Here is a 13,870-nt window from a genome sequence, read left to right on the forward strand (position 1 = left end):
GGGAGGGGAGGGGAGGGGAGGGGAGGGGAGAAGAGAAAAAGAAAAAGAAAAAGAAAAAGAAAAGAGTGCTTCTTCTTTAGGGATGCACTATGAACCTGTTGTCTCATATTTCACAGGCTAGGAAATTGTCACATGCCAAGGAAAAGTAAGAAATTTTTTCAGCCCATTAGTTTAAAGAAAGATGACAAATTATATATCTATATAAAATTTGTTATCTAATGAAAGCCAACCAAAACCAATAAGCAAACAGTGTAAAGCAATTGCTTGAAAAAAAAACTCCACAAAGGTACAAGATTGAGAAACAAAAGCTCTGAATTCTCATCTTTTGTGCGCTGTTGTCTTACGCTATAGACTACAGGAATTCCCTCATAGGAGCACCTCCTTTCCTGGTTGGTCTTATGTGAAGGTACATTTGGGAAAGCTGGTTGCCAAGCTCTGTTGTTATGTAGGTAAAGAATTCATTAGAGCCAACAGAAGATATAGCATGCTGTTCTTACCCATTCTTCCTGACATTTCTTAGTCTTCTCTGAATTGCATAAATATCCCTCCAGATTTTAAAACACCCAACAGGGTAGGTAACAGTATTTTCTCTTGGCATATAATATAACGCATAAGGGAGACTTGCAGTGTTTGATGAAACAGAGATAGATAGGAAACATCCTTTGAAGAGCATTTCTCAGGAAGGTAAGAACTCGTCTATTGGTTTTTCTTAGTCCATTCCATGTAATACATGAGAGGTATCAGAACTGAAACCTATCAAGACAGTTTCAGTCAACAGTTTCATTTCTGCATCTATACAATAGGAATAATTATAGCTTTCTCTTCACAAATTCTCCAGGAAATGATGGGGATTATAAGATAACATCTGATTAAGTCTTAGGACTCTTTTGGAGTGAAGAAATTAAAAAAACAGGTTACTGCTTTTAAAGCAAGAATGGAAAAGAAAAACACCACCAAGGCTGAAATGTCTTTCAGTCAAATTAACGAACGAATATTATTGCTTCAATCTGTACGTATGAGTGTGTCTGTGGATACTAGGATGTTTTTTGATTAAAGGAGAAAATGTGGAGAAGACAATGTCTCATTCAGATGTACACTTGTGAGTCTTGTAAATCATTCCGGAAGTCAAGAAAACAGGAGAATTTTAGGAAATAATAAAACAAGGTTAAATAGGTTGATTTTCTTTCCTGCTCTGACCCGTCTTTACTCCCCTTCAGTTTATAGGCAGAAAATCAAAACAATACAAATACGTATCAAGGAAAAAGGAATAGCCTCTTGTTACCTCTCCCTTCAGTTACCTCTTGTTACCTTGTTACCTCTCCCTACCCACTATATTTGGTATCTGCTTCTGCAATCATTTTCTATGCATTTACTAGCATATACAAATATACATGGAGACATCATTTTTTTTAAAAAAAGGGAGCCACTCTTTTGTATCACCTAGTGATTTATCACATACTTCTTTCACTGTTAGACTATTCTTCCATATATATAACTTAAGCCCTAAAGAAAGCATTACTTTTGAAAATAAGGGCTCCTTTAAAGGTGATTTTTTTACTCACCTGTTTCACTTCTGCCTTAAAGGCATTTCTAATACCAATTATGTGATTTGTTTTTAGTTACCCAAATAGAAACAAACCTCCCTAAGCCCTAGCACATCTGCTTCTGAGTTTCTGCCCTTTGTGTGGTGTATAACTTTACCACTGAGTTGCATCTGCTGTGACCACAAAAAATTCAAATGCAAGCAAGCCAAGTTTTACTTACGTTACTGCATACTGTGCAAATGAGAGATATTCCACTAGAACATCAAGACCTTTGTTTTCTTCGTTCAAAAATTCTCTGACCCATCTGTTGGGGGGAAAAAAAAATCATTGGAGAAATTGATCACATGACCTGCCAAGGAAAGGACACAGTGCAAACTTTTGGTTTTTTTCACCAGAAACTTTCATTGCCTGAAAGGACCTAGGGAGGAAGGCCTAGACTACTTCACATGAGGCAGGAGCTTTTCAGATACGGTAACTAAGAAAACCACAACTTTTAACGTGCAAAATAAGGGCCAAAAAGTACACGTGGGCCATCTTTACATTTTACTGCTTAGAGGATTTAAGATAATCTGTAAGAAACTTTCTTTAAAGAAGGCACTTGCTTAATGTACTTCTTCCACCACAATTGATCTACAGCCTGTTTGTGGAAAGAAGCAAGACTACGGACAATGAGGCAGACGGGGGACATGACAACATAACCACAAAAATCCAGGCAGGATTCCAAATCCAAGTGCAACTCCTTGGCACACTAAGCTACAGAAACCACTAAACTAGCCAATGAGAGACCAGTGTTTATGGGCTTCTAGAAATTCAATAGGGATAATGATTTGCTTAACTTTTTTCATGAATGTTAAAACCTTTTAAAAAGCTGCAGGCACCGCATACCATCAGCAAGGCCGGCAGATGACAAATATCAGGGTTTTTTAAAAATTCTTTTTTAAATAATAACACCTTGCATTTGAATGGTGCTCCACAGTTCATGGAGAATGTTAACACATTCTTATTTGTTCTTCATAATCATCCTGATAGGGGGTTCGAACACAATCTTTAGGGAGGTAGATGTAAAATGTCACCACCCCCTTTTACAGATTTCCTCCAGTGCATTCATCTTCAAACAACATATGGTACCTGATTAAGCCTTCACTAAGTTTCAAACTCCAACAAATATTAAGTCAAAAGATCTACTACTATCACTGAAATGCCACTTAAGGTACATCTGCCACCTGCATTCCACAATGGTTACTTTCCTCCAGAAACACCAGGCTAAAAAGGTTGACCAGTTATGGACATGATAGCGACTATGGAAGCCGGTTTTGTTAGTTACTAAAAACAGCAGGACAATTCTACTAAGTATCCTTTAAGCATGAGCAACTCCTTGAGGTCTTTGTCTTAAAAGGAAGAAAACAATCCCATGGAATCAGGATACCTGGTTTTTTGTTTGTTTGTTTTAATTTTTGGCAGGGGGAAGGGGTTCTTTGTTTCATCCTCAAGCTCATTCTTTCTTCCAGTCCTGTCATCTCCATGATGCAAACCCAGCCCAGGTCTGCAGGTAGTTCCAGGAGGCAGCAAAGTGGGAAAGTAGAAAGCCTGCCTTGTGTTTTCCCCCCAAGTGCCTCAGAGAGGCAACTGCAAAACCCATGCACTTGGCAAAGCTGCCTGTAAACGTACAGCATTTAATTTAAGAGAGACCTGAAGTGGCAACAGTGGCAAAGAAAATACCACCTGGTAGGCCTCACAAAGTGGCTTTGTTATAAGATCTAGACAAAACTAACGGGGCTGGCTACTGGTGGAGGCTGGAGTTTCCTTTCAAAATAGCCACATACACAATCTCACAGCATCTACTAGATACTTATTTTTTATTTATTTTAATTATTTTCTATGGTGCTAGGTCTCAGGAGACATTGATCACGTTTAAATACTAGTAATTAGAAGCTTAGAAATAGTGAAAAGAATTTTTTCTTTTTTGTGACTGGCTGGAGACTTAAAAGTCTGGAACTCACTATCAAAATCTGATGATTAGAAAATCTTTAAATTCAAGCCCCTTAGCCTTGCTTAGGCTTTTCCATTGGTCTGGTCTATGGGCTCTGATTGTACAATGTAAACTGGCCCTTGGTGGTAGGTGTCTTTTCAATATGAAAATAATCATGGCAGGGGTGGGGCAGATTTTCAGGGCAGTCTCAGTTTCACATATTCTTAGTGGCTCATAAGAACACACGAATTTAGAAGCTAAGAGAAACAGCCACTGTCATTTCTTCTGGTTGATTTTCCAGACGAAGCCTCTGTAGAGTGCAGACCATCCAGAATGCACTCAGTGCCTGCCCTTGTGTCAACCACCGGCTGGCACCTCCATCTCATTTGGAAAGTTCAGCCACCAACTGGACAAGAGGCAAGTGACCTATAAATGAAAAACTAAATTTCTTTAAGGTAGGAAATAGTCAAGTACAGCCAGAGCTATAATTCACTTAACATGCTAATATGCATATGTTTTAATGCAGGGATAAAGAACACTAATTGGCTTCTCTTACTTCACTGCAGTGTCCTTATCCACGCCCCCATCTCCACTTCCTGACTTTGAGTGAAAGGGCCTCGAAGACAATTTTCTGAGTAAAAGGTAACAGCCTGCTGCCTATCTCCTAAAAGGTCAGCGAAAGTATGACATATTCTACCCCTGATTTAATGTCATACAGTTACATCTTTTTCAAAGCTATAAGATCCTCCTCCTGGGATTTGATCTAGTCCTGACACCCCTGGCTGCTTTAGGAAAGAATGAGATCAGTCTTTCAGGGCTGGCTACTTTCCCCATTTTATCAAATGGTATCAGGCTAGCTTAGCAAAGTCATTTCAGCAATAAGGGTGCGGATAAGAAAAAAAGAACCCCCATTTTTCTGTTATCTCAGTCCCTACCCCTTCTTGACTTGGGACTTTCTGTACTGGAGAGAATCGGCCACTTTCAATCAGACTTGAAAGTGAACTTCTACAGAAATGAAAGAGTAAGGAAAGAAAACAGGTAAAGATAAAAACGGGCAACTTTCAAAGCAGTATCTGGAATCTAAAGGCATTCAAAGAATATGGATGCCTCATTTTGCAGATTTATGTAAATGATCATGCAAGGACTATATCACATATTTAGGGTTCCCATAGCCAATTATTTCCATTTCACCTCTGTGCATGCTACACACACTTTTTAATATGTTGCCAATAGGCAAACAGTCTCAAATTGGTTAATTATAGGTTTTGGGAAGTTGAATTATTTCTGACTCTGACAGAATGCATAACTTCCTGAGTGCCTCACGGATTCAATATAATTACCATATGCTGTAAATCTGAATTTAGGCAAATTCTAAATCAGATGCTTAGGAGCTGGAAAAGACAGGGACAATGACAAATAGCTCTGGAAGAAATTGGGTGCAAGGAAGAGATGTAAGTGCCAATGCCAACAGTCACTGTTGTCTTGTAGGCTGGTCACAGCTTGATTTCAAATCTTTGTTCTGTCTCCCCAAATCTTAGAACCTTATTTCTCCTCATATAGGTCTTAAGAGATGTTCCTCCTGGCTTTCAATTTCTAAGATCAAGCCAAGTGGCCCAAAGTTGCACAACAGAAAGGAACGAGCAGTTAACTTCCTTTGCCAGCCTCCTTTAGAGAGAGGTCCTACAGATATATGGTGGGAACTGAAGTTGATGAAAAATCATGAAAAGCAAGAGAAAGAAGCACTGTGCGGATTCAACACTGGTCAGATCTACTCTGTTAGGCAGTGTTGCAAACTGATTCTCAAAGTATAGCCCATACACCACTAGGGGTCCCTGAAACCCTCTCAGGGTGTCTATGAAGGTAAAACTGTTTTCATAAAAATATTAGGACATTGGTTGTTTTCACTCTGTTGACACTGACATTTATAATGCCAAAGAAATACTGTATAAAACTGCTGCAACCAAAGAAGACACCTATTTATTGTATTTGTCACTCTGTGCACTCAGGAGGGGGAAAAAGCCAGTTTCACTTAAGAATGCCCTTAGATAAGCAATAAAAAATACTGATTTTATTAAAGCTTACTCATTTAGTACACGTCTTTTTCATTTTCAGCATGACAAAACAGGAAGCTCACATAAAGTACTTCTGCTACCTGCCCAAGTAGCACGGTTGTCTCAAGGAAAAGCACCTGTGCAACTGTTCGAGTTGTGAGCTGAACTAGCCATTTTTTCATGGAACGTCAATTTACTTGTAAAAATGATTCAGTTTGGGGTATGTGGCAGTTTGGGGTATGTGGTGATTCAGTCTGGGGTATGTGGCAGACATTTACTCACATATGAAGTGAGCCCGTCCTTTCAGGGACAATACAGTATTTGTTGTTGATGACCAACTTTGAACTTTCAAACAAAAATTAGAATTCTGGAAAACCTGTATTCACCACCATCAGTTTGACAGCTTCTCAATACTTAAAATATATTCTAATCAGACTGGTGGTTATTAACAAATGTGATTTTTAAAAATATTGCAAAGTGATATACTTCAACATTTGAGAAACATGATTTCACTGAGTTATTCTAATCTTCCAAATGACTAATGCATGATGTTAAGAAATCATGTCCCAAGTTCACATATGGATAAAAAGACCCAGTTAAAGTGCAAGACAGTACAAAGGATTTTTTGAGACAGGGTCTTACTCTGTTGCCCAGGCTGAAGTGCAGTGGCACAATCATGACTTACTGCAGCCTCAACCTCCTGGGCTCAAGTGATCCTCCTACCTCAGCCTCCTGAGTAGCTGGGACTACAGGCTCATGCCACCACACCTGGTTAATTTTTGTATTTTTTATAGAGACAAGGGTTCACCATGTTACCAAGGCTGGCTCAAACTCCTAGGCTCAAGCCATCCTGCCCACCTCGGCCTTCCAAAGTTGCTGAGACTGCAGGCCACTATACCTGGCCAGTGGATTTTAATATAACAAAGCACAAAAAGTTCATTGATATGATTTCAGACTCTACATTATAGCTATCTGTAAGAATCAGTTACCAGTTGCTCAATTTTGGGGGTATTACAAAAAAAAGAATATCCACAATTATCTGAAAAGACCATTAAAAAAACTCATCTCTAAGTGTGTATATGTATAAGACCCAACTTTCTTCATATACATCAATCAAAACAGATCACAACAAACTGAATGTTGACTCAGATAGGAGAATCTAGCTGCCAACTATTAACGAGTTTTAAAGAGATTTGCAAAATTAAACCAATGCGGCCTGTCACCAATTTTTTATTTGAAGAATATTTTCATAAAACACGTCATTTAATTTATAATGTTAATATTTATATTAATATATAACATTTATTTTATATTTACATATTTAAATTAAATTTTATTAAATGTTTTATTAAAGACATTTCAAATATATTGGTTTTAATTTCTAATATTGTAAACATTAATAGATTTGACCCATCTAAACAAAAGATTATAGGGGTTCAAAAATAATTTAAAAGTATAAAGGCATTCTAAAACNAAAACAGATCACAACAAACTGAATGTTGACTCAGATAGGAGAATCTAGCTGCCAACTATTAACGAGTTTTTAAAGAGATTTGCAAAAATTAAACCAATGCGGCCTGTCACCAATTTTTTATTTGAAGAATATTTTTCATAAAACACGTCATTTAATTTATAATGTTAATATTTATATTAATATATAACATTTATTTTATATTTACATATTTAAATTAAATTTTATTAAATGTTTTATTAAAGACATTTCAAATATATTGGTTTTAATTTCTAATATTGTAAACATTAATAGATTTGACCCATCTAAACAAAAGATTATAGGGGTTCAAAAATAATTTAAAAGTATAAAGGCATTCTAAAACCAAAATAAAATGTGAGAACTGCTGGATTAGGTAACAAATTTTAGAAGTGACTATATCTAGGCTCAAATCTCGGTGCTTCTAACTTGTGTGGAATTGAGCAAGGTACTTAATAAATGACCCTCAGTATTCTCATCTGTAAAACAGCGATTCAGGGGTAATGGTCAATAAGATTTTTGTAGGAAATACACAGAATAACAAATGTCAAGCACCTAACACAGTGCTTAATAAATAACAAAATGATTATAACCTTGATGGTTTCTAAAAAAGTACCATCTAGGAATAAGTTAATCATAAGGCAGCTTGATGCACACATACACACCCATACATGTTGTATGCATGTTAAAAGCAGCCTTTGTCACTCTCCTGTCTTTCTTCTTTTGGCCTGGCTCAGCCAGCACTGATTCATAAAGAAGTCTGGCGGGCAGGAGAGAAGACGACATTAACTAAGCAGTTCCTCAGCGTCTTCCCTTTTCTACAAACCTCCTTCCCCTCCTTGCCAACTTGCCACATTCCTTCTGCAACCTCATGCCTGTTCTCTCTACACCACAATAAGAAAGTGAAATGAGCATCTTTCAGAACTTCTGTGACCTTCCACTGAGGATGGAAAGTAATTTTCTATCATTATAGGCAGCTTTACTACAATAAATTCCCTGCAAGGAGAGACAGCGCACACATCAGTTCCACAGAATAGAGCTGGAAAATCTGTCCACTTCACCCTCACCACCACTTAAATCCTATCACTCTGACATCTTAAGCACCATGGCATCTGCCTACTCACACTGCATGGCCAGTGTGTTCTAACACTACGTGGATCATTTCAAGGGTATTTCAAGTAATTTCAAAAGCTTAGATAAGTCATAATCCAATTCTTCTCTATTATTATAGTTCCTAGGAGTAAGTGAATGAGATTATTTCTAGTCTAATTCTTATTTCAATTTGACTCAAAGAAAATTAATTTTCTTTCTCAGAAGATTGTTCCATTTATAGAGTTTTAGGCTTATATCAAAACTCAGAACAAGCCCTTTGCTTGACAAAGCTGCAGCTTAGAATGTTATCTCGGTAAAGCTCAAGTCTTTAACCTTGAAAAGCAAACATGTGCCCAGAACAACTTTTTTTCAGGACAAGTAGATTGTAAATGCAATCCCTCCTTTTTAATTTCTGGGAATCATAATCTCCTGGGTGTCAGGATCATTTTAGATAAAGATGATAACGCTCTCTGCCTTAGGGAATTCCTTAGAGATATATAATACTGTTGAATACTACAGATATTATTTGCAACAAGCATAACAAACAACTATCATATATTGAGTAACTATCAAGTTTCAGACCTTTTATTAGGTCTTTATAAGTTATGTCACCTAATCCTTACAACATTCCTATGATGTAAGTCTTATCATACTCATTTTATCAATGAGAATTTAACTTGGGTCATATAGTAAGTACAGAAAACTTATGTAACTTATCTAAGGCCAAATAACTAGAAAGCAGCATAGCAAAAATTTGAGCAAATGGCACTGATTTTTTGTTTTTATTTTTTGAGACAGGGTCTCACTTTGTTACTCAGAGAGTGCAATGGCTGCTCACTACTGCCTCGAACTCACGGGCTCAATTGATCCTTCTGCCTCAGCATCTCAGGCACTGCAGGTACGTGCCATTGTGACTGGCTAATATTTTATTTTTTTGTAGACACGAGGTCTCACTATGTTACCCAAGCTGGTCTCAAACTCTCGGGCTCAAGTAATCCTCTGCCTCGGCCTCCTGAAGTGCTGAGAATACAGGCGTGAGCCACCACACTCAGCCCTGAATTATCTATCTATTACAGTATGTTAAACAGAACAATAAAATATATGGCTTCCTCATATAGCACCTTGCATTTCAAGAATTCTTCATTTTAGTAACTAATTGTTTTAGTCATTATTGAGTAATTTTTCAGAAGATATCCCTATCAAGTGAGATCAAGCCAGTTAGTTTACTTAACAAAGAGTGAGTTCAGGTTTAGCTTTTCAGGACAGGCAAGATGGTCAAACTCTGGTTGTGTGGTTTTACTTCATGTAAATTTATGCTAGTGATTGCTTGCATACAATCGGACAATGCATCTCCATCAATTTTTCTGCTGCTAAAGCCAAGGCTTTCAGAGTCCCTCACATAGGTGGTGGGCGAGGGAAAACTTCACCCGGTAAAGATGAAACAAACGTAAGAATCTTTCAACATGCCTATAGTATCCTCAACAACAAACCACTCCAATTGCTTGCAGACTGCACTGGCTTCAACCCAACCAAGGTTCTTCTATTCAGCCAAGTTTGTGTTGGAAATGATCATCTTCCTTTTGTATTTGATGGTCAATTTCACGTTACTTCAGCAATGCTTAAAGAAATGCTTTTTTTTTTTTTGGTGAGATGGAGTCTTGTTCTGTCACCGAGGCTGGAGTGATCTCGGCTCACTGCAACCTTCACCTCCCAGGTTCAAGTGATTCTTCTGCCTCAGCCTCCCAAGCAGCTGGGAGTATAGGCATGCGCCACCACGCCTGGCTAATTTTTTGTATTTTTAGTAGAGATGGGTTTCACCATGTTGGCCGGGATGGTGTCAAACTCCTGACCTCAGGTGATCCACCCACCTTAGCCTCCCAAAGTGCTAGGATTACAGATGTGAACCACTGCACCCAGCGTAAGAAATGCTTTTTGACAATTTGTAGATATCCTGGTTGCAGCTCATTCCACCATTTTCAGTTAAAAGGGCCAAAGGCCTAGGGTTGGACCAAACAAAATCGAATCTAGCTCCTGATCCATAAATATTGGAAAGTATTTAAATGTCCTTAGTTTAAATGCCCAAAAGTATTAAACTACCACCATCTTCATCTCCAGCAGAGAAGCCTCATTGCTTTGATCCCAGATCTCTGATAATCTTATTTACTTTCAGGGAAACGGCTGCCAGCATAAGTCATACAGGAAAAGCAATAGAGCAACTTGAGCCAAAGCACCTGGCTCTACAGCTGTAGACTTTGTGCAATTCACTCACCTTCTCTGGTCTTTAATTCTTTTAATCTGTAAAATGAGGCATTAGGCAATTCTTAATTTCTCTTCCAGTTCAAAAATCATGACTCTATCATTCTTTGTTCTACAGCTCATTTTCAGGGACAAAGTCTAGAATTAATTCATTTTCTGAATATTTCATTCTCAAGGTGACAAACCTGCTAGTTATCATTTAAGAAATGCACATTCTTACCCAAGTTCCATCACCTATCAATCAAAATAGCATTTCTACAATTTCTAAACGTTTATTTTGAAATAACTATGCTAATTAACCATTTGAATGGCTTACAGCAGTCTGAAATAAAGTTTTATCTACATAATAAATCCACATCAAGTCCTTACTTAACCTCAAATAACATTATTTCATTATGACATTGATGAGGGGGGAAAAAGGTTTTATAACATCATTTCACTTAAACTCATGGTTTCCAAGAACCTATCAATGACAGAGGACTTACTGTATGTTACAGGATACTGTGTAAAACTAAAGCTCAATACATATACATGAAAATTCATTTCCAATAGACTTGCAAAGAATGTCATGGGAAAATTCTAAAAGATCTAAAAGTCGATAGTCCTCTCATTGTAAAGCTCAAAGAATCAAAACCAAAGGGGTTAAATAGCTTGCGCAATGTTACGCAGGTGCTTTGGGCAGAAAGGGGGTTACAAAATGGGATACCTGGTATCATTCTGCCTCAGAGAGAAGCCATCTTATTTGAAGACATGGTACAATTAGGCCACCCAGGGGTAAGGGAGAATATAATACCGCTATACTTGCCTGAGGCAAAGCAACCATGTTGTTGCCTGAAAGAAACTCAGAATGCTTAGTACAGAGATTCCCTGAACTTTATTTTCCCAGAGTGGATTTACACTTCATGGTCCTGAGGTTTTGAGATGTATGAAAAAGAGACTGAGAATGTGTCTGAGTGCAATGACATGAGTCAAGTGACATTATTCCAGCTTCCGTCCCCTTCTGGCCAGAAACTCTAGAGAATTAACGAAAGGGAAATAAACTAGCTTCAACTCAGCAACTTGGAGAACTACAGTAAAAGCTTAGAGATTTTCCAAGATCTCAGTCTACATCTACTGTTGGGAGTTCCTGATTTGCCAGAGAATTGTTATGCAAACATGAAACCAAGTGTTCATATTTACTGCACCCGCACAAAGAAATATAGAATTGTTATGAATTCCAAATCAAGGACTATCTGTCTTGCTTCTGCTGATTCTTGGGCAGTAAGTAATTTGAGTACTAATAAAGGTTTCATCTACTAAAATCTCAGTCTTTTAATTTATAATGAACCATAAGGAAGCTCAATTCTTTGGATATGATTCAGTTATTTTGTAAAGTGTCCAAAAGCTTTAGAGCTAAGATGTTAAAGGGGTATACTTACCCAATGTGGTTGGTTCTTAAAGAAATTTCCAGTTCTCTTAGCACTTGTGTAGATTCTTGAACACGCCGTCTGAATTTCTATAATTTAACAACACATATTCACACAAAGTATTTTAGCAACTGCTATAACTGAAGCTCAGTTATAATAAATTTAACACAATATGAAAAATATCTTCACTTCTAAAATGGGCTTCCCTCCCTTTTTTTGTCGCAGAGCACACACATTTCCCTCACTATGAAAATTAGCTACTGAGAAAGGACTAGAAAAAGTCCTTGTTTTAGAAAAAGACACAAAAATGTGTCTTTCAGCAAGTAGATTTTATATTCCTAACCCCCACACACAACAATATTCACCAGTATTCCTATGGGTCAGGGACCCCAGTACTACCTCCAGTTTCAATGATTCATTAGTAGGACTCAAAGGACTTGGCGGCATACAGTCACACCCGTGGCTATGACATATTACAGCAAAAGAATACAAAGCAAAATCAGCAAAGAGAAAAGGTTCATGGGATAAAACGTGCAGGAAACCAGGTGCAATCTTCCAGGAGTCCTCTCCCCGAGGAGACACAAATGACAACATGCATAAAGCTCATTAGAGACTCAGTGGCCAGGTTCTTATTGCAAGGTGTTAATATACACCTCTCTAGCCTCGTGATCCTAAATCATTTCCAAGATACCAATGGGCTACATTGCACATCAGTCCTTTGGAACACATTTTCCTACAGAAATATTTATTTAAAGCGACAGTCTCAGGCCACTTTGAAGGAAGAAAATTTGATGTCAGCACCTCTTAAGCAGAGTTTCAGGCTATCTGTGCTACGAACCTGAACCACCTTTATGTTACACTGCTTACAGGAAAGAGCTTTGAGAATTCTGGCTGAGGATATAAAGGACCTCTCTCCTCTGCTGCCACAACTGCAGTGGACATAGAGTCCTTCAGCTCCAAGAACAAGAAGAAAAGGAAGGAGGATGGAAGTGAGGATTCCAGAATGTGGGGTGGCAAGAGCTACGCCCACACTTGGGACTTGGTGCCCAATGAAAGCCTGAAGCACGGCTCAGCACAGCAGGCTCCTGTTAACCTGTCGTCTTCTTCTGAAAGCCCCTGGCTTCCCCACCAGCTGCTTCTAAGCAGGGCCCCCAAGGAAGAAGATAGTCTCACAGTTCCTCCGTAAATGCCATTCCCAAGACAACCTAAAGAGACCGTGTCAGGTTTCCAGAATCCAAGTATAGTAAGAAATAGGAAACAAAAATATCCCCAATGTGATGGAAAAAAGAGAGGCACTCCCCTCTTCTGTTGAAACAGGCCTAAGAAATGGTGGCATACTTGAGAGTTTGGAGGGCACCCAACCCCAGAGCTTCCTAGACCACTTCCCAGCAGTGAGGAGGCGCTGCACAGTACTTGGCTTGAAAAGGCAGTAATGGCCAAGCTTAGTGGCTCACACCTGTAATCCCAGCACTTTGGAAGGCCAAGGTGGGTAGATCACCTGTGGTCAGGAGTTCGAGACCAGCTTGGCCAACATGAAGAGATCCCGTCACTATTAAAAGTACAAAAATTGGCCAGGCGCGGTGGCTCAAGCCTGTAATCCCAGCACTTCGGGAGGCCGAGATGGGCAGATCACGAGGTCAGGAGATTGAGACCATCCTGGCTAACACGGTGAAACCTCGTCTCTACTAAAAAATACAAAAAACTAGCCGGGCGAGGTGGCGGGTGCCTGTAGTCCCAGCTACTCGGGAGGCTGAGGCAGGAGAATGACGTAAACCCGGGAGGCGGAGCTTGCAGTGAGCTGAGATCCGGCCACTGCACTCCAGCCTGGGTGACACAGCGAGACTCCGTCTCAAAAAAAAAAAGAAAAAAAATACAAAATTAGCCAGGCATGGTAGCACATGCCTGTAATCCCAGCTACTCGGGAAGCTGAGGCACGAAAATTGCTTGCACCTGGGAGGAGGAGGTTGCAGTGAGCCGAAATCGTGCCGCTGCACTCCAGCCCGGGTGACAGAGCAAGACTCCATCTCAAAAAAAAAAAAAAAAAAAAAAAAATTGGGGGAAAT

At 38.9% G+C, this 13,870-nt stretch overlaps 1 protein-coding gene across 2 annotated transcripts in view; it reads right to left on the reverse strand.

Annotated features, from left to right (window-relative positions):
• Positions 1 to 13,870, reverse strand: part of FMNL2 (formin like 2) — a 323,435-nt gene that overhangs the window by 90,647 nt on the left and 218,918 nt on the right. For both annotated transcript variants that reach the window (XM_017866074.1, XM_017866073.1), the window contains exons 4-5: positions 11,820 to 11,896; positions 1,765 to 1,848 (exon numbers count right to left, since the gene is read on the reverse strand). In XM_017866074.1, coding sequence (XP_017721563.1) covers positions 1,765 to 1,848; positions 11,820 to 11,896 — 161 coding nt within the window. The remainder of the gene's footprint in view (positions 1 to 1,764; positions 1,849 to 11,819; positions 11,897 to 13,870) is intronic.

The sequence above is a fragment of the Rhinopithecus bieti genome, unplaced genomic scaffold, assembly GCF_001698545.2.
Source record: "Rhinopithecus bieti isolate Rb0 unplaced genomic scaffold, ASM169854v2 scaffold_81617, whole genome shotgun sequence".
Classification (NCBI taxonomy): domain Eukaryota; kingdom Metazoa; phylum Chordata; class Mammalia; order Primates; family Cercopithecidae; genus Rhinopithecus; species Rhinopithecus bieti.